Below are 25,046 nucleotides of genomic sequence, written 5' to 3' on the forward strand. Positions count from 1 at the left end.
CAAGAAGGTCCCAATAGAATGTCTGCACGATTCGCCCTCTGGTGGCTCAAACAGGCAACCACACTCTGTTGAGCCACAAGAGGGCGAATCGTGCACTCATCACACTTGCTGATGAGTGCTCGTTATGGTCAGCAGAGGGCGACAAGGGAACTTAGAACTTTTGATGAAAGAAAACCAAATTAAAAATTAAAATACCAACACCACTGCAATACCACTTTACAACAATGGCGGGTAGCGCATTTCACACCTAGGCCTTCAGTGATGTCCTACTTAGTCCGACTTCAATAAATACCTCTTATAATATCATAATTTAGGACACCACGTGACCACCGCGGGAGAAATTATATACAGAAACACACTATAAGCACTACTGGGCATTGCATCACCTCAGTTGTGTACAAAACGGGCTATTTTCTGACGCATTAAAAAATCAATAATTCCGCAAGTAAATAAACAAAATGTTTGTACTCACCAAAACACAAATCCATTCTACTTTCTTTCCTCAAGAAGACATCAATGACTTGGTTGTACAGTTTATCTGTGCCTTCAGTTCCATCAATGAATCCCTTTCGCACCTGTTCGTTGAGCTGTTCATCCACTCGGATGTCCCCAAACGTTTTTAGAAGCACCGTAGCTTGCAAGTTTCCAGTCGTGCTTTGGTGTCTCATTGCTGCCTTAGTTAAACAATTTAAGTTCGCAAGTCCACGTTTTGCCCTCCTTCGTCTATTGTGGAATAAAAAAGCGAGTAGATATTAGATTTCTCTGCCTGCTAATCGGTTAATCTGCGTCGAACTTACTTCTTGTTTTACCGCGGTAAGCGAGTATCCAATCACAGGACGCATACATGTCACGTTCAACGTGAGGCCAGCTTAAAGGCCTACTGTCAACAACTCGTGATCTGATTGGATATCGTAACTGTCCATCAACTGTATGTGCCCGTTCACTTACATTGCACAGACGCCCGCATTGTTGATTCTGAAGGCCTCTGGCAGATTTCATACAGCCTGGCAACAGCTAGCTGAATTCTGATAGGATAAAAACTCGAACCTAAAAACAACAACACTACAAGGAGCCTAATATGACATGAAGAGAATATGAAGAATATGAAGTATTCTTTCTGTATTTAGGAAAAGTAAATTAAAAATTAAATGAACTTTTATCAACTTATGATCACTGTTTATGTTAGACCAGCAGAGAAGTACGTAAATACGTAATAATAATTTGTTTGTTAGAAATGAGCTATGAAAATAAATGTTGGACAACATGAGTAGCTCCTAACCATTTTTTTTTGTAGAAGTAGCTTTGGGGAAAAAGGTCGGAGGCCCCTGTAGTATTAACTACAAATTATTGAAAGACAAAAGGAAAAGAAAAGTTACATTTGATTTAAATGACATTTAAACGCCTCAGTAAAAATTTCACTCTCCAGATACTTTTTGTTAATAATGACATCACTAAGAAGAACAAGTATGTCAGAGACAATGGCCAAAAGGATGCAAGAGTATTTGCAAAAAGAGTAATAGCAGGAAACAGAATTTCATATGAAAAAAAAAAGATTTATGGTTTACTTGCTTTTAGTTATGATAACCTTGATATTTATTTTATATTTATCTTTATAAAAATGACTTTATCTCACTTTATCATTCTTTTTCAACTGGATCACTTTCAATTTTTATTGCCATCTTCATGTTTAACAACGCTTAAGCAGCCAATTGAAACCCACTGATTCAGACGGTATATGTGTCAAATATGTCAGGCTGGTTATCCTCTGTGTCCATGTAGGATTCTGGATCCAGCTGTTTTGGAACAAAGGCCTGTAATTCAACACAACAGGGGGAGATAAATGACAAATGAGTCCCTCCACATTCACGTTTTAGTCATTAATAGACCTGGTCACACACACACACACGTCACTAATCTCTACCTGTGCAATTCCTCGTATCTGTGCAATACTTTTAAATTGTAAATTGACACTGTGTAATTATTTTAGTTTTTCTATTTTAGGTATTTCAGTACTTTTTTTTTTTACTGCATAAATTGCCTTTTATTCCGGTTGTGATACGAGCCAACTGCATCATAATTTCCTTTTGATGTAAATCTAAATGACAAATCAAGGAAGCCGAAGTCTAAGTCCATTCACCAAGTATTTCCTGTCATTCAAATTCCTTAATATGTGAGTTGGTCTGACTTTACCTCCATGATTTCCTCTTCTGTTTCCTTGCCTTTGTCTATAACCTGCAAACAACAAAAATAACATTGAGGTCCAGTCTGAGAATGGTGTTTACACAGTTAACATGCTCAGGCTTTTTATTTTTTTAAGTTTTATATGACCAAGTGCCTGATGTACTAAACGTGCGTGGATTTCATCGTGAAAAAGGGCGGTACGCAAAAATCCAGAAACTGTAGGTACGGAAAGATTCTGGGGTCTTTTAAAGTTGCCAACGCACAAAAAAGTGTTGTAGGTCCTTTTCCAGGCTCACTTTCAGACGTTTCAAAATTGAAATGATCGTAGAAATGTCCTGGCCTTACGCTTAACTAGCATACGTGCGTTTCTACAGGTGTGTGTTTTTGGTGACACTTAGTGCTGATGCTGGGAAACTGCTAATAATGTAAAAAAAACAACGAAGTAGTCATCAGAGTGACATGCACTTCAGAGAGACACTAATGAACGATGAACTCGTTTGCAGTTATATGGGTGGATGTGAAAGAATGCAACAAGTGTTAAAAGAACGTTACCTTATACTTGTGCGGACTTAGGTATTTGAAATAGCCAAAGCAGGTGTAGCCGCAACAGATGAAGATGGTGACACAAAGAAACACCATCAGGAAAAGAGTCCTCTGACCCCAGAATCCTGAAATAACATCAGCTGCGTGAAACTTTATGTAGTACTCCATCTACACAAATGCCAAATAATATCTATAGTATCAATCTCCAGACCACATAACTTTGATTTATAGTCAGTGGTACCTATTCTGAGGAATGACAGATAGTAGAGATAGATGAGGCTGATGATTGGTGCAGCTAGAGCTTGATTGACAGCTGCTTGATGAACTTTGCGGGAATGGCAGCCTTGCCGATAGGCGTAGTACAAGTTGAATTTGTCCACTAGGTGTCTCACCAGCATGTACAGGAGCCCTGACCAACACACATGACAGGACACCACTTGTTTATTTATATATTTTCTTGGTTGTCTTATACAAAACAAAGTAATTTTGGAAAAAAAAAAACTAAACATGTTAATGACGTCATTCTACCCTTGACCTCCGTGAAGATTTCAGTACATTTTCATGAACATATAATATATATAATATACAAAATAATTGGCCCTTGAATATTTCTAAATTATACTATGATTTTGATCATTTTTTTGTACATTTTGTGTCTGTGAAAATGTAAAAAGTCTTGGATTCAAAATATGGAAATGTTTGTTGCAAAAATAAATGAAATAGACAAGCAAAAGCCAGACTGTGAAAAGCGTAACACTACTTACCACAAGGTACGATAACGGGGCAGGTGACACTGTACGCCATAACCACAGTAAACACGCAGAGAGTCCATCCGTAGGCAGAACCATACGAAAAAATGTAGGCGTGATTCTGCAAGGACAAATCAGGTCAGTCTGAAAATAACGACTTGAATTCGTCATGTCTTGTCAAAATGACTCTGTTTATCTCTCACAAAAACAAAACAAAGGAGCGCCCCCTGTCTCCCAATATTGTCTCACTCTTTTTCAGCACACACTCAAACTCCCATCACAACAAAAACAGAAAAAAATAACCTGATAACATGTATATTTCTATCTGTACAAACCACTGTATGAGTCGCTGCCACCTAGTGACTGGAGGCTTGTTATCATTCAAGCATTACAGCAGTGGTACATTTGTGTCTAGCCTAGCCTTCCTACCTCTTTGATATACTTCCGTCCAGCATCAGAACCTGCCAGCATCAGCCTAATGTGGTAGCTCAACAACTGAGTGATCCTCAGCAACTCCATCCCAGAGCCGACCAAGGCTGCCGCGACAACATAGTTTACAAAAAAGGCCCCTTGGTTAGGTAAGAACACACACCTGGTGTAAAAGAGACATCAGGAAAATGGGGGTTAAAAAAAAGAAACAGCAACATACTGAAAATGTTTAAATTCTAGAAATTATTTTTTATCATTTTAAAATCATTTTATCAGCCTGCTTTTATCATTATCATTTTAATAATTGAAAAAAAAAAACAATGTAAAAGTACTTACTCAAATCTTACTTTCAAATCTGCCACAAACTTTTGGTCTAGCAGCCAACGGAAAAATACTGAAATACTGAAAACACCAACAAAAAAAACAAAAAACAAAGTTAAATTGTTAAATTGTTATAAACATTTTTAAGCAATAGATTCACAAATTACCTTGAGAGTCCAAGTGAGGGAAGGATCAGCACCATGAAGATCAGAAAGAAATAGAGTTTACGCATCATGCTAACCTGTTCACTGGAGCTGAAAGAGACAGGGCCATGTCATTAAAACATGTGTTTGTGTGTTATGTGTGCATGAGGGTGGATGCTGTGACGTGCTCTGAACATCCACCCTGAGGGGATCTAAACACATGTTGGAAGTAAATTACCGTATTTACCAAACTAAAAGTAGCACCTTCATTGTGGGCTGGGTTTGGGACTTATACTCAGTTGCAACTTATATATTAAAATATATAATTTCACATGTTTGTTATTTTCACACTGACAGCCGCTAGAGGGCACTCTAGCTGGCTGGTGCAACTTGTATATGTTTTTTTCTTCTTCATTACACATTTTTTGGCTTGTGCAACTTATACTCCGCAGCAACTTATAGTCTGGAAAATATGTTATGTATCAATAAGCATTAAATTTTACAGTTCTACAGTTTATTTAAATAATTTCTATGGCTGTCAATGTTAACACAAATGTGCGTGAATTAAATTTGGAAGATAAAGTGAGTCAAATTTTGAACACATTTCAATTCATATGCCGACTGATGCCCACTGATAATCTAATAATCCATCCACCTATATATTACTGTAATGCACAATCGATTGTAATTTAAAACATCTTTTTGTTTCACCTAGCGTAAAGGTGATTAAAATACTGTCTCCACCACCTGCTTTAAGAAACTCTCAATCCTCCACAACATTCTACAAATCGCTGAACAAAATGCTCTGTGTCTTGTCAAGTCTGTGGAGTTTAAATGTCCGTTATACCTTTTTAAATCTTTCTTCATATTTTTCCACGGAAACAAATACACCGTTTGGATTAGTCACATTGGTCATGTTTCTTGCAATACTTTTAGACTTGTGACATGAAATACTCCTGTTCTAGGTAGCTTGTATCTTAAAGTTCCACTGTATTAGGAAAGTAGGAAGTGAACTACTTGACATTGTGACAGTGCTCTTAAGGGTTTTTTTACGGAAACATATTTAAAATAAGCATGTTCGTATCCGATCATCTATTACAGGGGCATCTTGGGTGTTGCTGTTTAAATGTCTGGGCTAAAGGAATCTACCTAAATTGAAAATGTTGAATATATATTTAATCACATAAACTAAACATACCTGGTCACTATTACATACTATAGAATTATACATAAAAAAATTGTTATATTGTCATTTAAGATTTCAACATATCACCTTTAAGCCTTTTTTTTAAAAAAAGAAAGAAAAACAAACTCATAAATCATACCTGCTCCAGTGTCCTTCTACCTTTGTGGAATAATACACTGTGGTAGGAAGCACTAATGAGAAGATGCACAACAGGAGGGTGGGGAAAAACTCACTGATAATGGGACTCTGGGGTCAGAAACAGAACAAAGTCAGCTGAATGGTGCACACCTGAAAGTAATTTGGTGACTAGTTAAAGGTATTCATCGTACATGAAGGTCTTCAATGGTCTTCGTCACATCAAGCTTGTCCATGGTGTTCAAAATGATGGTTGGAGTAGTGAGGAAGATGAGCACAAGGAAGAGGACAATATTGAGCACTACATTACGCATGAACCAGGAGAAACCTTGCACTGACAGATTTGCCCTGCAGAATGGAAGAGCAATTGATCAATATCAATATCATAGAATTTGACAGCGCCTGCTTCACTTGACATATATTTTTTCGTTCCCTGATATCGTGCAGAAAAACGTATTTCCATGCGGTTTAAATCTTACCAGTTCAAATCTTGAGGATGAGGTGCGATCTTCACTCTCCATTTGTTCACCTTCAGCTTTTGACTATGAGATGAGGGTTGAGGCTCCATCCCAAAAAAGAAGCTGCCATGCTCAACTGCGTTAAAGTCTTTCAGAATGCTGTGCAGAGAAAATGATAGCAGGTTGTTGGATAAAAAAAAACAAACTGATATTGCAAAACAAAAACACTTGCAAAAATGTGGGCTAATGTTTGAGTTGTCAAATAATATAGATTTTTTTTTTATAGATTCCTCGTGTAAAAATAGAAAACTAAAAGAAACTCACCAATTGGCCATGGTCTCAGTCTTCATAGTTACAAAAACAATTCCTAGAGGGTGCTGTGGAACATCTTCTGCTTCCTTTTTAATCACTTCCAGCACCACTTTGTGTTTAGTACGGTAGTGATTTATGGCATCAACCTAAATATTGGATGAAACAAACATTGCAAAAAAATACTGCTGACACAACATGACACCTTAATAAGTCAATTTACAGTGTCATTATTGTCAAAAAAACAGAAATACACAGAAGTATCTGTTTTACAGATCAAAACGTATTGTTAAAAACTGTAAGGTATGTATCAGTATTTTGTATGATTAAAAAAAAAATTAAATACGTAACAAAATATATTTAGTGTGTATTTATACTCTTATTTTAGTTGGGGTTTGTGGCGAATACAAGAATCAATGCATTTTAGCATCCTTTATTATTATTTGGTTATTAATTTAGCCATTATATTATGTATTAATGAAATCATTTGTTAAAATCTTCTTACAATCATCTTACAATGGCAAATCTACCGTAAATACAAAACCTCCTAGAATAAACAACACCTACAATACATTCATTCAACACTTGGTTCAAGCTCTCTCAACATCATTCCATCTCACCTTCTCCCCACCGATGAACATTCTCCTTAACCAAGAGGGTTCAATCATCTCCCGGATTCCTGTTTTCCTTCTAATATTCTTGTAGAAGTGCAGGTGTTTGTCTATCCGCACTCTGGTAAATAAAAAAAATAAAGGAAAAACTAAACTAATTGAACTGAAGAATTCTCTATCCTAATATTGTATATATTATATATTGTACATGTAGTATATATTACATATATATTGTATATATACAATGTATAAAAACAGTACAAAACCTACAAGTGAATTTGGCAGATTGAGATTATTTAAGATTATGGCCCTATATGTCAAAGGAAAGTTGAAGAATTGTGGTCTTTTACTAATAGACAAATTCAGCAGGCGTTCGATTCCTCACCTTTCTGTGTGAAGCTTCATTAGCTTGTTTACGTCAAAGCCCAGTGATACGGCGGACACCCGACAGAAAGGATATGCTTCACTGTATGAGGAAAAATTGAGAACTTGTTTCTAAATGCAGACCAACTTACTATAAATAATCATGCTTTATTAACAGCTGACGTATCACAGTGTAGTCCACTCACCTGAAATGGGCTTCGATGTCTTCTTTGGTTGCCTTTTTGGGAATCTTAGAAATAAACAAAGTGTTTTTGGTCTACAAAAAAAGAAAAAAAGAATGTGGTTACAAAAAAAAAAAAAAAGAAAAAAGAATGTGGTTAGAGTGACTTTTGTAAATTGTGGATTGTATTATATATTCCAATAATATTTTAATAAAATCAAGACTAGTAGTTAATAATAGTTAGTACTGCAAGGAGTAACAAGAAGTACACTTGGAATAAGTGTTTGTCAGTTTATGACAAACCCAAGACTTTTGAGGAGGAATAAGTGTTTGTCAGTTTATGACAAGTTGTATGGGTTTGTTGTTTCTAGTTGTTTAAGGAGTAATGTTTTGCATTTTCTTTTTTCTTATTAAATAAGCAGACAAGTTGAATGGGTTTGTTGTTTCTAGTTGTCTTTTTCCTCTTTAGGTAAACATGTTCACACGTGTTCTCCACAGTGTTTGAACTGTACAGATAAGTGTGATTTTTCGCACGACAAAGTAACTGCCGATTCTCTGCAACTAGCCTAATCCTGACCAGGCTAAAGCTGCGTTCACAGCAAAAGGAATAGAGGCGAAACAAAAACATTTCAACAACGGATATCCGATATTGTCCAAACACTTAATTTTTGATTCTGATATCAAGCGATACATGCTCATGCGCTTGTTCAGCCCTAGAAAAATGGCGTGCGGGACAGTTATTTATCCGTTCATTTGTCAACCCGCCAAACCCAGCGATACCTCACAATAGTAAAACAAGCTACAATAAGTCTTCACAATTTACAGGCGAGTTCCACCTCCTGGCTAACTTCGGCCCATGACTACTCAGTTTTATCACGTTTCAATAAAACGTAGCAGTGGTGTTGGCAATAACAAGCTGCTGCACTCTACCTACTGTACCGGAAGCACCGGAAACCAGTCGCGCCGCCGCAGCCGAGTGAACTTCATCGTTTCTTCCAGGCACTACGTCTGGACGAGTCCCAGCGGTACCTCTGGCATACAATAGTAAAACTAGCCACAAAAAGCCTCACAATTTACCGGAGAGTTTCCCCTCCAGGCTAACTTTAGCCTATATCGCTTTATTTCCGGTCCAAATAAAGCTTTGCAGCAGCGTTGATGGCCACACACAGCGATGTAAAGAGTGTCCGCCATTGTTCGCCAACTTCTATTAACTTTAGGAATGTGACGTCACGGTAAACTCGTCGCTAATTGGTTGTCGCAATGCCGCAACTTTTTCCAACTTATTTTACATCGCCTCAGAAGCTCTCTCGCATTAACGTGTTGCATTCGAAGCTCCTATCACTTTTGGTTGTCAAACATTTTATACTCTGTACCACCTGAGAAAACAATGAGCTCTCTGAGTACCACCATGATGACCAACATTAGAATATAGCAGCACAGGCCTTTCACTATTAGCTTAAGTGAGCAACAGACTTGCATTGAAGCAAAAAAACGTTAATAAATAAAAAGACCAGACATCCTATTTCATAATCTCGCAAGTAGCTACACATTTTTTCTTAATGTTGTATTAAGTGTGCATGGTATGTTTCAGAGCTATTCAATTGAAAATTGAAAAGTGAAATCATTATTTATTTACATTTTAAATATGGACAAAGCGTGACTTACTATTTCGCTGTCTGTCATTTTCGACGTGTGATGCTGCAGCAGTACAACCATCAGAAGCAGGTGCATAATTGGGATCACTGTATGCAACCATATTACGTTGTTCCTAGAAGCAAATGGACAAGTGTTACCAAAACACTATGACAGGATGTAATCTCTAAAAGTTATTATTCATGCAAGAATTGTATAAAATGTACCCCTTGCGAATATTTGCAACAGTTGTCCTTCCAAAAGTCAGGGTGTTATTACCTGGGGAAAAAAAGTATATAAAAGTAGAAAAGCAGAAAAGTCAATTATAGCATAGTTGTTACGCCAAACCCACCGAGGAGATGTCCATTCATGTTGACAGGCAGCGTTACTGCCATGGCAAAGGTGTTCATGAGAAACAACGCGATGACCAGGTGAAGCTGAAAGGACAGGTAGTTAACACCGTCTGGGCCGCACCGGTCCTTGATCTGATCCTCACTAATGCAGAAAGTCATCACAGGAATAACAACACATGAACATCGGTGACATTGATCTAAGTTAAGGGAGGTTAATGGACCTCCGGAGGTTAGTGACCTACAAGAATAGAATGAAACTGCCATTTTACCTTAAGGTGAGAAAATATGGTAGCCACGATATGAAGCCCTGAAGACACACAGACATTTTTATGTTACGTAAACATCACATGATTGTACTGTGGCTCTGGAAAAAGCAACTGAAGAGGGATGGCAAAGCCTAATTTATTCCCTACTTCACAGACCGCCGTTCACAGTTTTGTAAAGGTTTTGCGGTTCGTAAAGGGTAAATATATAAGTAAATAATATAATAACTATCTCAACTCTACTTCGCGGATTTCCCTTTTCACAGTGGGTCTTGGAACGCAACTACCGAGATAAGAGAGCGATCACTGTATATTACCAATACAAAATAGGGTGTAATAAGTAGGCAGGGGGAAAAACATATTTCCCAGAGGCGAGAATAAGACAAGGGATTAATAATTTAATCCACTTAATTTAAGGAGATTCCATTTATTTTCATTTACTTTCTTCTTTTAAAGGCAATTCAGCAGAAAAAAATCTTTTAGATTCCAATAGGATAATGTATAAAATATGTTTTATTTTGCAAATTCACCAGGCCTTAACAATCATTCCATATCCCACACAGGTGGCATACAGCAGGCATGGGCAAACTAAGGCCCGGGGGCCGGATGCGGCCCATTCAGCTTTTTAATCCGGCCCACCATACCTTTCCAAATTATATAATTTATTTATATTATCATTATACTTCCTTTTCCCTGCAATACCCACTTTTCCCCAATAGATGGTGTAGAAAATGCTAAACGCATTTTAGCATTTTAGCCTTTATGCATGACTTTACATGTCATTTATCTTAGTTCACAAGAATTGCTCCATCCATCTGGTCCTGATCCATCCCCCTTGTTCAATTTTGGGACAATTGTGGCCCGCCAGTCAAAACGTTTGCCCATGCATAACGTTGAGACAGGAGCTACCGGTCCGCGGTACTTCCTGGTAGTGGCCTACCAGCTCTTGATACTGTCGTTGATAATCAAACCGAACCGAATTGATTCAAAATTCTTGGTTTAATTGAAATATTGCTGAAGGATAAAAACTTGAAGGATTGACATACCATTTCTCGCTGATCTTCCCTCCGTGCACGCTGCACAATGCGGGTCGGTTCATCAGAGAATCTGTGAACAAAATTAAAGTTAGACACATTTTTCCACAGACACAGGCCAAGGATTTTTTTTTTTTTTTTGGTTTCTAACTCACGTTTGATTGTCAGGGTCGGCGAAATGTGCTATGCGCCAGTGATCGGAAAACTGCTTGAGGACAGAGAAGAGCAACCCCAAAAACTAAAGGCAACAAAATTGTTGCTGGTTACCGTCAAACTTAGGAAGTACTCACAAGGAAATCTTACTATGAACACACACTTGGTATTGATAAGGAGGGTGAAATAACTGACTTACCAAAAAGACTGCAAGATATAACATGAAAACTATTGGCACTCCTCCAAAAGGGATTCCACTCAGCACAGTACTGTGCGTGGTGCTGTAGCAGGTACTAGCATTTTCTGCCGGGGCGTCTGTATCCGTCAGAATGTACCACAGCTCAGCCATGGCTACAACAGAGTCAATAAGAAAATATCAATTTAGTTAGTGGTGGAGTGAGAATTGATCATTTGTTAATGCTTATTGTTATCAGTTCATTCATTGTTATCCATCCATCCATCCATCCATCCATCCATCCATCCATCCATCCATCCATCCTTCCAGCCATCAATACATCATCCATCTAGCAACACTTCAACTTTAGAGGTAGAGCCAAACATTCAAAGACATTTCTCAAGGCTATTGTTTGCATTTCCATTACATATTACTCTTGTGAAAAGACACGTTCAAAATAACTGATGATCCTTTGGCTGTTATTCTGACAAGGCATATACTTCCCTACCTTGATATTTGTTCTGTTAAAAAATGGACTATAGACTAAATAGAAAATAATAAAATAAACCAATTCAGGTAAATGTAGTCTAATTCTGTTGTGAATGAATTTCATCATTTTGTGTTAGTGCTGTCATTCAGCTAGCTTCATTGCACTGCTCGTCCTTTTAAGTTGAAAGTCATTTGACCTCTGAACTCTATGTGTGTCTTTGATTTCTATAGAGGGAAAGGACAGGGCACAATTGTATTGCGACACATAGCGCAAACGAAGCTCAGCAAAGAAGTGGAAGAAGTCGAGAAATGGAGAGGAAAACGTATAAATCTCAATCTGGCTTCTCTAGCTTGTTCTCCAGACCTTCCTGTCTGTGTTGTCCCTCTAATGACCTCATTCCTGATCCTGTCCATTCCTGTCACTCCTAAAGAGAATCTTAGCATCTTTAACTCTGTCACCTCCAGCTCTGCCTCCTGTCTTCTGTCTATTGCTACCGTCTCTAAACCATACATCATGGCTGGTCTCACTACCGTCCTGTAAACCTTTCCCTTCACCTTATACTGTATATATATTATATATGTAGTATATAATATATATATAGTATATAATATATATAGTATATAATATATATACTATATATTGTAATATATATAATAAGACATTAATATATAATACGATACAGCAAGTTACGCAACCCTCACCATTTATCCGGGCTTGGGAACAGCACTATAAAACACTGGTTTGTGCACCCTAGTGGCTGGTTTTGGCCTTATCTGTTTTATGTTGTCACTTGAAGGCTTTGTCTGTTTTATGTTTGTGTTGAGCTGGTTTACCAAGCAAAGTAGTTGTGACAGAATAGACACAAAAAAGTCTTATCTATTAATTGTTTATTATCACAATCTTTTTTTTTTTTACAAATATTACAGATAAAAATAGAGGAAACAAATATTTTATCTCAAATAGGTTCATATGCACTACAAGCTATTATTATTATTACAGTTGATTCAGTTATTGGACACTTGTAACTATTGATTGCTTGGATTTATTTGACACAAAAAAACACAGAAAATAGAGGTGACATGTTATTGACGTGTCATTTTCATTTATAAACAAACGTGATTCCGCGTCGACCCGTGTTTGAAGGGACGAAGACTGTTTGAACTGTGCCATAGAATGAGTTGTGGCATGTCAAATGTCAGACTCATGAGCAGGAAGGTCAGTATAGTCCTGTTGGTACAGAGAGAAAATGGCAACGTTTTCATCACTCATACTCACCTGTGTGGACATATGGATGTGATGTGTAATATATAAATATAAATAAACATTCTTTAAATACACTCAGCTGCCTGTTAGTCCTTGCTGTCACATTCATTTTCTGCTTTTACGTTATTTAGGACTTACTGGGTATGAAGGATTTTTAAAAGATACAAATCTGTCGTCTCCACTGGGTTCCAACTGCAAAAGGAAAAAAAGAAACATTAAGAAAGTCTTTAAAAATATATTGCAACATTTCACAATACATTCATTGACACACTGTTCCATCTATCTTGCTGATTGTGCATTTGTGACATCACCATCGGCTCTATCTGAATCTTCGACACCTGACTGATATATGTGTATATTATATACTTCACAGACCACACACACTCCCACCCACTTTTCTCCTACCAAACCATTGTCTTGGGAACCAGATGTCTGACTGAATTGTTTTTCCATTTACACTATGTATGTTTATTTTTCATACAAATTAATTTTATTGGGCAAAGTAGGTACTGAAGAATATCTTTAGTAAGTTTTTGTTTATCACGCTAAAACCACTCAAATATCGTTGTGGGCAAGTACTGGGGATACTTTTTTTTCCCATTTCAAAAGAGAACTTGTCATGTGACTTAAGGTTATCTTGAATACTAACTAAAAATCTACATTAAAGGTTGTTTTTGTTTCATAAATTTGTCTGATTTGTGCTCATTATGATGAAGAGCTGAAGACTTTTGGAAAATATATACATATATATAAAAATATATAAAAATAAATAGCAGTAGTATCGGTGTATCCCTAGTAGAAATCTCATACCCAATAGTTTAAATCTTAAATAAAATGTCTTAAATCTAGTACATGAATGATGATTAACCAACATTTATGACAGCCTCAGGTTTGCCCGGAGTCCTCGCGGCCTCGTCCACGACGTGAACCTCTTCATTGTAGAGGGGATTATCGACGCTCTCCTGAAACAGGATGGTCACAAACAAAGGTTCGTTCTTTGTTGTACAGTACAAGATGTTGGCTTCAATACATTATTCAAATTCTCTGTGCCGAGGCAAAGGCAGATGGTTCATTTACACCTGCAGGTCAAGGACGTTTGACGAAAAGTGGAACGAACATATTTGTGTCAGTGATGAGAGAGCAGATTTTTCTTTTCTTTATATCGGAATGTTGGAATAAGACTTTCTTGATAAATGCATGGGAGATGACAATGTCAACGAGAAGCTCCGTAGGTCAAGGACGTCGTGAAATATGGGAGATAAATGTGGGTAAAAGACCTTGTTTGTTCCAACTGGAACAGAAGTAGGCGGAGCCATGTGTCTGATGGGAAGCCTTTCTCCAGCATCATATCCTGGATTCTCAAAATGATTATCCTCTTGAGGATCCGTCATGGACACAAACATGGAGGACACCTAACGTTTGACAACAATAGGATAATATACACATAAGGTCCAGTTTGTCAATCAGTGACGACACAGGTTCTATTTAAATGGCGCGGTCGGAGATACTTGCCGGTTCTGAGTTAGATCCTGTTTCACCGTTGGTTGTTGGTGTTGTGCCATTTCTGAAATACCATCAACATGTTAACGGTGTATTAGCGGGCGGCACAACAGCTTGTTGGACTTTGTTATTTGCACAACAATAGCAACAACATGCAAAGCCTATCATCTTAGACAGAAAAAAAATGCATTTTACATTACAGAAATTCTTGAATAAAAAAGATAGAATTATTAATGGAAGCCCATTTTCGTCACTTGATAAGTCAAAAAAATAACTCAGGTGTGGACAAACTTTTTGACTGGCGGGCCACATTGGGTCCTAAAATTGAACAGAGGGGCCGGGTCAGGAGCAGATAGATGGAGCGTTGGTGTGAACTAAGATAAATGACATGTAAAAGTCATGCATAAAGGCTAAAATGCGTTTAGCATTTTCAACGCCATCAAATGGGAAAACGTGGGTATTGCAGGGAAAAGGCAGTAGTATAATATGTATAATGTATCATGTCATAATTTATTTATATAAATATTTAAATAAATAATATAATTTGGAAAAGTTTGGCCAGTTTAAAAAGCTGAACGGGCCACATCCGGCCCCCGGGCCTTAGTTTGCCCATGAATGTACTAACTCATAATAACGGGATAGTATCTCATAAGGAGATTCTTTCTTGTTATTATTACATACTATCTCATAATTATGACTTAGTATCTCATTTGTTTGACTTAAGAATCTATTTTTTTTCCTAAGTGGTGGAAATGGGCTTCTGTAATTATTACTGTCCACTGGGTAATGATGAGTGACATCACGCTGTAAAAGCTGAAACCTTTCAGTCGACTGCATTGTGGTGTTGTTCTGTAGCTGTCAGACTTGTGTCTTTTCCGGTTTGTCGTCATCTCACCTGAAGCTGGCCATCGTAGGCATGGAGGGCATACTGGGCATTTTGGGCATGGGGGGTAAGCTGTTTCGCAGTGTGGCTAACAGGTTGGATTTCTTTCTGGAAGCGTAGACGAGAGCCACCAGGAGAGCCACAATGAAAACCGTCACACCGATGGCTATTGCAACTGAAACCCACAGAATAACACTTCTAAATAAAAAAAACAAACAAACAATGATCTCGGAGTGACTTTTTGGTCAGAACATCAAAGCTACCTGAAGATGCAACCGCAGTGAATACGTCTGTCTGGCAGTATTCTCCTTTCCACTCAGGAGGACATCTAGGATCCAAAAGACATGTGTCAGGACATCGAAACACCAAACTGTTAAGACGACCTTGTGTCTTTTTATTATTACTTTTTCACTGCAGGATTAAAAAGTCTTACTTGCAGAGGGCTTTGTTGTCATCAAAGTAGCAGGTGCCCCCGTTCAGACACTGACAAGGTGGTGGCATAGTTGGTGGTGGAATGAACCCTGAGATTCAAAATGGGAGGAAATGAGTGTAGAGTGTTGTTGTTGATGAGCAGAGTCGTCTCACCGTGCGTCCATGTTGGCTCGTAGTGTCTCTGCTGTCTCACAGCATGCCTCCACGTGTCCTTAATATCTCTTATAGCAACTTGGATTTTTTAGCCTAGCCTATTGTTTTTATCTGAGTACCTACCAACTAAACTAGAAGTACATTTTTCTTCATCTGATTAATCGTGATTAATCATAAATCCAGATCGATCATCATTCCTAAATATGACAAAAACATTTATCTTCTCTTTGTGCCAGAACAGAGAGACAAATAACAGCAAGTGGATGTATGTGTTTCAAACCTATTCTAAATTATAGAAATATTATTATTATTATTATTAGGTAAAAATGTTTGAATAATCCATGTGAAATTATAACTCAACGTATTAGCCTCAGAGTTGGTGGATTTGAGTAATTACTGCATATCTTGTCACAAAAACATCAATGTTTCTTCTAAGAAAATGAAGAGTTGCCTGTTAACTTACCAGCATCACATTCTGTGCTACTGCCAGGGACAAAGTTGATGCCCTCAGGACAGGCACACGTGTAACCATTTGGGCGGAGTAAACACAAGTGGCTGCAGGTTCCTTTACAGGGGTTCTTCACTGAGGAGACGAGAAACGTTGAAACTAGTTTAAAAAAAAGTCTTTGTTTATATGTTCTAAACTGAGAAGGTGCAGATCTGTAGCTTACTGCCTATAGAGTTGTATCTCTGCTCCTGGTACACAGAGACCTGGGTAAGCCAGGGCCCAGCGGTCAGCAGCTTCGTCTTGGCTCCGCTACCAAATTTGTCCTGTCGGAACACCTCGCCTTTCTCCTCAGTGCTCCAATAAACGTGGTCCTCAAACACACTCACGCTGAAGGGGTTTCTCACATCTGCAAAATGTTTTTTTTTACCATTAATGAAACAAATTTAAAGTACGTAGACACCAGGCCTCATACCATCGTAATTTTGTTTTGTCATCAGGTTTTGGGATGCATACTAGTTCTCTTATCCTCACCAATGTAGACAACAATTCGGCGATCTTCTCCCGAGGGCAGAACAGACTCGATGCGGCTTTCCTTCGAGTCAGACCAGTAGATTCTGTCGCCATTCGTGAAGTCCACTGACAGGCCAGTGGGCCAGCCAAGGCCGTCTCCCACAAGAACCTTCCTCTCCTGACCGTCCAGCCAGGAACACTCAATTTTGGCTGCTTCACCTCGGTCGGCCCAGTACAACATCCTGACGAACGACAGAACGTTGTTTATTTCACCGCTGTCTTGACCTCTAACTCCTCATAGTTTTAAATATTCTTTTTAGATTAGATTTTTTTTTTTAGAACTTTTTTAGTTCTATTTTCTGTTTTCATGGATAACACTGAACAACCTAAAGTTCACATCCAACATAATTTTACTTCTGAATGTTATCGTGCAGGCAGATAGAGCATCTGTGGAGAAAAATGTCTACTTTTTGTTTTTTCAATTTTCATTGAAATTACTGAAAGTGTCTCAAACACTGGAAATGTGTTGGCTCATTTGCATAAATAAAGTCTGGTTCTAGGTAAATCCTCGAGCATATGACAGTAACTGTTGTGGTTGAAATTACAAATTATATTTAGTTTATAAAGTAATGTTTTTTTTTTGTTTTTTTTTCACAAACAGTAGATGCGTACTGAGCTTAGACACATAAAACCTTTATAATAAAGTGAAAGTCAAGTGTTGGCCTTACCCCAGTCTTGGGTTGACTGCCACAGCAGATGGATGACCCAGCTCGGTTTTGACCAGGTGCTTCCTGTAACGCCCATCCAACAATGCCACCTCCAGCCTCTTTAACTGGGAATCTGCCCAATAGAGGTTTCTAAAAGAGGTTTCTAGATTAGCTCCATCTCCATGATATCAATATATTGATACTCACACGACTCTCGACTGAGTATAGATTACTCTCCCGAAGTAACAACTCCCAACCCCAATTACAATTCATGTCATGTTACCACTGACCAGAAGAGGGCAGTGACTCGTTGGTGAAGTTGATATCAACATTAAAACCTAACAGAGATTTTTGCTTTTTTTTGCTTGAATTTCTGCTTCTTCCGCTCTTCTGACGAATCTCCTGATTTTAAAACACAAGGCACTCTGGGAAACAGATCCTCTGTGGAAAAGCACAAACTCACCCGCCCACCCAGTCCACTGCGATGCCGCCCGGTTTGGTGATATATTTGATGCCGAGATCCACAGCTGCACCAATGTTGTTACTGCCACTGTCCACTGAAGGTATGTATGCTCTCTTAATGGCTCCAGGAGCGGAGTCCTTACTAGCCACAGTGAAGTACACCATACCTTTGGAAGTACAAAGACGTTGTCAAGAACATTCAACATTCACATGGAGCTGACGTTGTGTACTGTAATACAGTGGAACCTCGAGATACGAGAGTCCCGACATACGAGTATTCCGAGATACGAGCAAGCCTCCCAGCACATTTATAAAGATAAAGATTTGAGGTACGAGCATGCATGATGACCATGGAAATAAAGTGTGGTGCCTCGCTAAAGAAAGAGTACAAATTGGAAAAAAAAAGGAATAGAAAAGTAAAAAAAAAAAAAAACGTTAAAGTTAAGTTAATTCTACGTGTAAAGTACGCTACGAAATCAAGTGTCTACGTACGGGCCAACTCTCTTCCCTCCCTCCTCCTCCACACATGCCGCCATTAGCCGCTTCTGTATCGTCTGTCTCGAAGGTAAGAACTCATATTTAAAACCACATTTTATTTTATATCACATAAATCCTTATATACTTTAGTTATTAACACTAATAAGTGAGTTTTTAGAGGGCCGGAATGAATTCATTTTCTTTCTGTTATATCTTATGGGAGAAAATGATTTCAGATTTACGAGCTCGGTCCTGGAACGGATTACGCTCGTATCTCGAGGTTTCACTGTAATTTATTCAAATCTTGTGTAAAAGATTTTTTTTTACTGTATCCAGTGTTGTTATGGTCCCAGTCGTAGTCCAAAGCAACGATTCGGTCTTCTTCTCGGAGGAAGTCATGGTAGGCCTCCGTCTGTAGGTTGAACCTTCGAATGCGAATGTTCTCAGGCAGAAGCAGCAGGGGAGCTGCTCCTGGAATGGGACAGACATAAAAAAATATTATTTTCACTACATTAAAATGTATGTCTGTCATTAAACGTAGGGATGTCCGATAATATTGGTCAGCCAATATAATTGGACATCCCGATGTTAGCATATTTTGTAATATCAATAGGAATCGTTATCGGTTTTCTGGGTGTCCAATTGTTTAAAGAAGAGAAAATGAAATGAGAAAATGATCATTCCAGTGAATTTACACTCTCCATCTATCTACAATGGAAACCTGTTCCTAACCTTCAGCCTCGCATTCGTTGCCGTTCCCCACTTTCCTGTATCCGGGTGCACACTCGCAGTCGTAGCCACCTTTGGTGTTTTTACAGGCCTGTGGACAAGTGCCATACTCCTCACACTCATTAATGTCTGTGTGAGAGACAAAGAAAATCTTCCTCAGATACCGGTTATTTATTTTATTTTTACCGGTTATTTATTTATTTTTAACTGGGCCAAGAGTGTCCGCACAGTACCTAAGCAGGTGTAGGTGTTCACTGGGTCCACTTTGTATCCCTTCCTGCAGGAGCAGATAAAACCAGTGCCATTCAGGTTGGTGCATTCGTGCTGACACAGCTTCTCTTCACAGTGGCGATCACTTCCGAAATCTAGAACGAGTATGCGCCAATTAAAAAACAAGAACAATAATACAGCAAAACAATAATAATCAATAATTAAAAATATAATAATAATAATAATAATTAAATACTTGATTGATAACTGGTAAATCTCAGAGTATTAATACCAGTGAGAGAACGGTTGTTGTGTAACTTACTGCAGCCTAACTCATCAGTGAGGTCTCCACAGTTGTCATTGTGGTCACAGACGTATGGCAGTGCCACACAGTTACCGTTGGTGCATTTAAACTCCTCCACCGTGCACGGACGCTTGGTCGGTTCACGGCCTGATGGGGACACGTTTAGAAGAGGACTTCCGTTATCAAAGTAATTAAATGCTTTTACAAGCCGGTGGATTAAAAGTGGGATGAAACATTGTCATACAAAGCTCCTCAGTCTCGTCACTGCCATCTCCACAGTCATCCTTCTGGTTGCACATACGGCCAGAGTAAATACAGTACCCGTTGGCACAGCGGAACTTGGACGGCAACTCACAGCTGATGTTCACTGGTGAAAGAAAAACATTTCAACATTTCAAGTTTCAACGCATCGAATGTTTTTGAATAGAACATCTAAACCCGACCAAAAGGCCAAACAAAACAACTCTCACGGCATAGACTGAGCTGTTCATCAGAGCGGTCTCCGCAGTCATCTTCACCATCACACACCCAGCCCTGGTTCACACACAGATGGTTGTCACACTGGAACTGGCTCAAAGGGCACCAACGGCCTCCTGGGTAACGAGTAGCTGTTTTGGATGAAGAAAATGTGATTATGTGTTGCTTTTTAAACTGTCACTTTTTGATGTTCTACAGCAGCCAAATTAAAACTATGTTTTCTTCAGGGACAGTTACAAAGGATGAGAATGTTGTTACACTCGAATTATGGTTCATTTTTCCTTCCTGGTTCACTAAAAACATTCCGATGTTAGATATATATATCCTTGGCTGCTCTACAGCTTAAAGTTATTTTACAAGTTACTCACGACAGCTGGTCTCGTCTGACAGGTCCAGACAGTCGGCCCGGCCATCACATTGCAGAGCAGAAGGGATACAGTGGCCCGAGTCACACTGGAATCGCCCTGGACGACATGTATACAACTCTAAAACGGGGGAGCAGAAAAGAAAAATGTAATTAAGTTAGTTAGTAAATGAACCAGAAATGTAGCAAAAAACGCTTAATATTTTTTTCATGGCTATTCACTTCTAACCTAATGTGTCTACTTATCTAATCAGATCCATATTAATATAATCCACATTAATAACTATTTATTAATAATTGTAGTTATTATTAAATATAACTATTCAGTCCTACCCTGAAAAGATATACATTTTTTTAATTTTGCTGTTTAATGATGTTTTTAAGATTTATTTGAACTTCGGATTCTTCAGATATTTGATCTTTTTTCCCCCCATTCTTAACACAAGTGACAAACATTTTCATAATCAACAATTCAGTTCAGTTCTATGTACCACAGTCTCGTTCATCCGAGTTGTCCCCACAGTCGTTGTCATGGTTACACACCCAATTTCCTGGGATGCACTGCTGATTGTCACAACGGTACTCACTCTCAGAGCAGGGCCGGGGTTCTGCGTAGCACAGTCACATGGATAAATTTCTGTTTTCACTAGATTTTAATATAATATAATATATATTTTTATTTTGATAGTAATGAGAATGGCATTTTTTAAGAACTATTAAATAGAGAAACATGTCAAATATATACGGCAGTTTCTTTCATCTGAGCCGTCGCCACAGTCATCACGTCCATCACACTGCCAGCGGATGGGGACACAGCGGTGGTTATCACATCTGAAATCTCCTAGAGCATCACAAGTCACTTCCTCTGAAAAGAAAAATTAAAAAAAAGGGTAACAACCTGGAAAAAAGTGTGTGGTTTCTGTTACGCTGTTTGTTTTCAGCTACGTCCACCAATAATCCACAATTTACACGACACACGAGCACTAACCGCAGCCTTGTTCATCACTGTTGTCAAGGCAGTCGTTAGTGCCGTCACAGCGGGCCCACTGAGGAACGCAGCGGTAGTTAGTCTTGCAGGGGAACTCAGTGTCTGGATCACACTTGTAGTCTGGACCCACTGGATGAAAAACAGGGTGTGGATATGAAAAGATTAAATGACTGATCGAAACTGTTCAAAGAATACAAAAATCAAATTCCCGTAGGTAAAACACAGACTGGGCTTTTTAAATCTGCTCAATAATAAAGCATGAACACATTTCACCTTCATTAGAACAATAAAATGACAAATTCTATGTTGAGATTGACAGGCGGATCGGTGCAGTGGCCGCAGTAATGCGGTCGCTGTATCGGTCCGTTGTGGTGAAGAAGGAGCTGAGCCGAAAGGCGAAGCTCTCGATTTTCCGGTCGATCTACGTTCCTACCCTCACCTATGGTCATGAGCTTTGGGTCATGACCGAAAGAACGAGATCCCGGATACAAGCGGCTGAAATGAGCTTTCTCCGCAGGGTGGCAGAGCGCTCCCTTAGAGACAGGGTGAGGAGCTCTGTCACACGGGAGGAGCTCGAAGTAGAGCCGCTGCTCCTCCACATCGGGAGGAGGCAGCTGAGGTGGCTTGGGGATTTGTGGGTCCTGTCCCTGGGGGAGGAGACCTAGGGGAAGACCTAGGACACGCTGGAGCGACTACGTCGCTCGGCTGGCCTGGGAACGCCTTGGGGTCCCCCCAGAAGAGCTGGAGGAAGTGTCGAGGGAGAGGGAAGTCTGGGTGTCCCTGCTCAGACTGTTGCCCCCACGACCCAGCCCCGGATAAGCGGTTGATACGGTGCAGGACAACATAAAGGCACAATCTACTAACAAAACCCCCAGAATGCACTCCTGAATGTGTTCTACTTCACGGTACACGACTTGTTTACTACTCACTGCAGGTCTGATATGGTTCATCAGATCCGTCTCCACAGTCATCCTGAGCATCACACACGTAGCTTGATGGTAAGCAGAGTCCATTAGCACACTGGAACTGTCCCGGTGCACAAGTTTTCTGGGCACAAGTCTCTGGATCTTCATCGCTGCCATCTGAACAATCTTTCATACCATCACAGTGCCACGAAATAGGGATGCACATCTTGTTTTTACATTGGAACTGGTTTTCCAGACACCTGTGGTCGCCTAAAAACCGTCACCAAAAAAAAAAAAAACAGCATAAAAATCTTCAACAAGAATAACCTCTCATCTGGTAGATGTCACTAAAAGAAACAAAAAAGTTTTACTGCAGAGAGCAGCGTCCTCATCTGAGTTGTCAGGGCAGTCTGCATGGCCATCGCAGAGAAACCCAGGGTGAGTACAGTTTTTATCCTGACACTGGAACTGTCCAATGGGGCAACTGCGCTCAGGACAGGTCTGAGGTTCATCTGACCCATCACCACAATCTGACTGTCCATCACACTTCCACCATATGGGGACACATCTAAAAAGAAAAACAAGCACAAACTGCTAAATGGGTTTTGTTTCCTTATTGTGCAGATTATTAAATAGCTGATTTCTCTTGGAAATTTGGATTAAATAAATAATCAATATACTGAATGTGCCAGATGAAAGCAAATGGCTGGGAATTAGTAACCGACAAAAAGTTTCTACAATGTACAAATATTTTGGTTGGTGTGGCCACTTTATATTACTTTGTAGGTTGTCTTATGCTATGATGAATCAGAAAGACCCTGTACAAATATTTTGGTTGGTGTGGCCAAAGACCTTACGTAAAGGAACATTTTTAAAAAGCTCTCATATTTATACCAAGTAAAAGAAAGGGGTCTACTAAAATACAATTTAAAATAAAAATCCTAAGGTATATAATTATTTTGTAAATAAATCCGCCATATTTACCTTTCATTGTCTGCACAGCGAAACTGAGTGCTGGAGCAATCAGCGACGCACTGAATCTTAAAGCCTACAGAGAGGCCGATGAAGTGATCAGGGCAGCTGCAGGTAGCTGACTGACCACCGGGTGCGATTAGACACAGGTGACTGCAGGTGAGGTGGTGGGAGGAGCAAGGATTGTCACCTGTGGAAATATTTAGATGTAAATCCATAATAACCATTACATTAAGCCCTGTACCATATGTGTAAACTTAGAGTTGGATATCCACGAACTTCGAGGTTGTCTGTAGGGGTGGGTCACACGAATGTCATAAGGGCGATGTGTGTTGTTCCCCATAATAGTGCGCTGCTCGCCGGTGTACTTATGGGCTTTCTCTACTGTGTGTGTATTCCAGTCAGTCCAGAAGACCCAGTCCTCAAACAGGGACACAGCAAAGACATGAGGCAGAGTCCCAGAAATGGCCCGGTGTCGGTTCTGACCGTCCATGTCTGCGAAGCTGAGATTTGTAGAAGATTTGTAGAAGATTACCATAACACATATGAAGCCTTCAAAACATCAGAGTAAAATGTTTGTCTGAACTTACTCCAGAAAGTTTAGGTGAGCGTCAGCAAAGAAGATCTTGTTCGTGGCGTAGTCTATAGTCAGAGCACTTGGCCACTCTAACTTGGTTGTGATGATAGCGCTAACATTGCTTCCATCCATGCCAGCTCTGCCAATATATGCGTTATCAGCCCAGTCTGTCCAGTACAACCAGCTGCAAAAAAGAGCAATGAGAATGACACAAGAAATGAAACATTGTAAGAACTAAATATAGAATAAAGGGATATAGTGAATTAGGGATAGTTGTGGAATAACCATTATTGCGTTTTAACCATTATATGCGTTCCAACCCCACCAAAAATATATTAATATTTTGATAGTTTATAGGTTAGTAATTAATGTGCATCTTAATGGTGGCTTGAAAAATCGGTCAAGAGCGTCTTTCAAAACTTCAGTAAAGTCTTTAGTCACATCTAATTACTATCTACGATACTGTATATCGTAGATATAATGCTGGTGGCAGTATCGTAGATAGTAATTAGATATGATTAATGGTGATGAGGTTCAAACTAACTTTAATGGCTGAAAATTCCAAATGCAGCTCACGATATGGTCTGTCATTGTTTGCAAAGTTAATGAACCAAAGCACTAGTGGGCGCTGGCGAGTTACTAACATCGCCGCCGACTCCATGTTAATAGGGTACAAGGCATGAGCCAGTTGCAGGGCATTCCCGTTGACACAATGCATAGGCAGGGTTGGAGCTGTTTAACAAGAAGACTTGTGTTTCAGAGTACATTTTACTATTACCCATATTTAGGGTTGACAGCTACAGCACACGGTCGGCTGACAGTGTAGGTTTTATTTCCATCTGTGAACTGTCCAGTTAAAAGCTTCTTCTGGTATCGCCCATCCAGTTCCATCACGTGCACTGAGCTATAGTATCCGTCCACCCAGTACAACTTCCTGCAAGACACACAACAACTATTCTTCAACACTGAAAGAGCT

General features: G+C 39.2%; 2 protein-coding genes across 3 annotated transcripts in view; both read right to left on the minus strand.

Annotated features, from left to right (window-relative positions):
* Positions 1-1,333: 1,333 nt before the first annotated feature.
* On the minus strand, positions 1,334-11,843 carry LOC103381407 (CSC1-like protein 1). 2 transcript variants are annotated; one of them, XM_008313723.3, is made up of 23 exons: positions 11,728-11,843; positions 11,244-11,395; positions 11,047-11,129; positions 10,904-10,964; positions 9,864-9,901; positions 9,594-9,736; positions 9,469-9,520; positions 9,275-9,377; positions 7,635-7,705; positions 7,451-7,531; positions 7,075-7,186; positions 6,470-6,603; positions 6,167-6,304; positions 5,882-6,035; positions 5,692-5,798; positions 4,391-4,477; positions 4,239-4,304; positions 3,903-4,065; positions 3,489-3,594; positions 2,966-3,133; positions 2,734-2,849; positions 2,191-2,232; positions 1,334-1,811 (listed from the first exon to the last, which is right to left on the minus strand). In XM_008313723.3, the coding sequence occupies exons 2-23, from the start codon at positions 11,391-11,393 to the stop codon at positions 1,725-1,727; spliced, it is 2,262 nt and encodes a 753-aa protein (XP_008311945.1). In that variant the 5' UTR covers positions 11,394-11,395; positions 11,728-11,843; the 3' UTR covers positions 1,334-1,724. The 2 variants fall into 2 exon arrangements, with proteins under 2 accessions (XP_008311945.1, XP_008311944.1); XM_008313722.3 differs by having other exon boundaries at positions 11,641-11,843.
* Positions 11,844-12,650: 807 nt separating this feature from the next.
* The window catches only part of lrp2b (low density lipoprotein receptor-related protein 2b), a 30,835-nt gene continuing 18,439 nt past the window's right edge, over positions 12,651-25,046 (minus strand). The window contains exons 38-66 of the mRNA XM_025057823.1: positions 24,849-25,004; positions 24,084-24,254; positions 23,773-23,996; positions 23,506-23,683; positions 22,893-23,089; positions 22,546-22,791; positions 21,617-21,745; positions 21,374-21,493; positions 21,120-21,236; positions 20,633-20,749; positions 20,258-20,395; positions 20,032-20,154; positions 19,806-19,934; positions 19,507-19,638; positions 19,277-19,402; positions 18,872-19,015; positions 18,069-18,234; positions 17,627-17,755; positions 16,920-17,140; positions 16,612-16,794; positions 16,404-16,523; positions 15,789-15,876; positions 15,619-15,683; positions 15,368-15,530; positions 14,485-14,536; positions 14,250-14,384; positions 13,845-13,934; positions 13,111-13,164; positions 12,651-12,936 (exon numbers count right to left, since the gene is read on the minus strand). Of these exons, the coding sequence (XP_024913591.1) occupies positions 12,898-12,936; positions 13,111-13,164; positions 13,845-13,934; positions 14,250-14,384; positions 14,485-14,536; positions 15,368-15,530; positions 15,619-15,683; positions 15,789-15,876; positions 16,404-16,523; positions 16,612-16,794; positions 16,920-17,140; positions 17,627-17,755; positions 18,069-18,234; positions 18,872-19,015; positions 19,277-19,402; positions 19,507-19,638; positions 19,806-19,934; positions 20,032-20,154; positions 20,258-20,395; positions 20,633-20,749; positions 21,120-21,236; positions 21,374-21,493; positions 21,617-21,745; positions 22,546-22,791; positions 22,893-23,089; positions 23,506-23,683; positions 23,773-23,996; positions 24,084-24,254; positions 24,849-25,004 (3,952 nt within the window). The 3' untranslated portion in view covers positions 12,651-12,897. The remainder of the gene's footprint in view (positions 12,937-13,110; positions 13,165-13,844; positions 13,935-14,249; positions 14,385-14,484; positions 14,537-15,367; positions 15,531-15,618; positions 15,684-15,788; positions 15,877-16,403; positions 16,524-16,611; positions 16,795-16,919; positions 17,141-17,626; positions 17,756-18,068; positions 18,235-18,871; positions 19,016-19,276; positions 19,403-19,506; positions 19,639-19,805; positions 19,935-20,031; positions 20,155-20,257; positions 20,396-20,632; positions 20,750-21,119; positions 21,237-21,373; positions 21,494-21,616; positions 21,746-22,545; positions 22,792-22,892; positions 23,090-23,505; positions 23,684-23,772; positions 23,997-24,083; positions 24,255-24,848; positions 25,005-25,046) is intronic.

The sequence above is a fragment of the Cynoglossus semilaevis genome, chromosome 8 (assembly GCF_000523025.1).
Source record: "Cynoglossus semilaevis isolate Cse_v1.0 chromosome 8, Cse_v1.0, whole genome shotgun sequence".
In the NCBI taxonomy this organism is placed as follows: Eukaryota; Metazoa; Chordata; class Actinopteri; order Pleuronectiformes; family Cynoglossidae; genus Cynoglossus; species Cynoglossus semilaevis.

Coding starts and splice junctions, on each gene's coding strand:
- LOC103381407 (XM_008313723.3), bottom strand. CDS start 11,393: ATGGCTGAGCTGTGGTACATTCTGACGGATACAGACGCCCCGGCAGAA. Junction 9,378..9,468: donor GTTGCAAATATTCGCAAGGG/GTACATTTTATA, acceptor ATTTGCTTCTAG/GAACAACGTAATATGGTTGC. Junction 6,305..6,469: donor ACTGAGACCATGGCCAATTG/GTGAGTTTCTTT, acceptor TTCTCTGCACAG/CATTCTGAAAGACTTTAACG.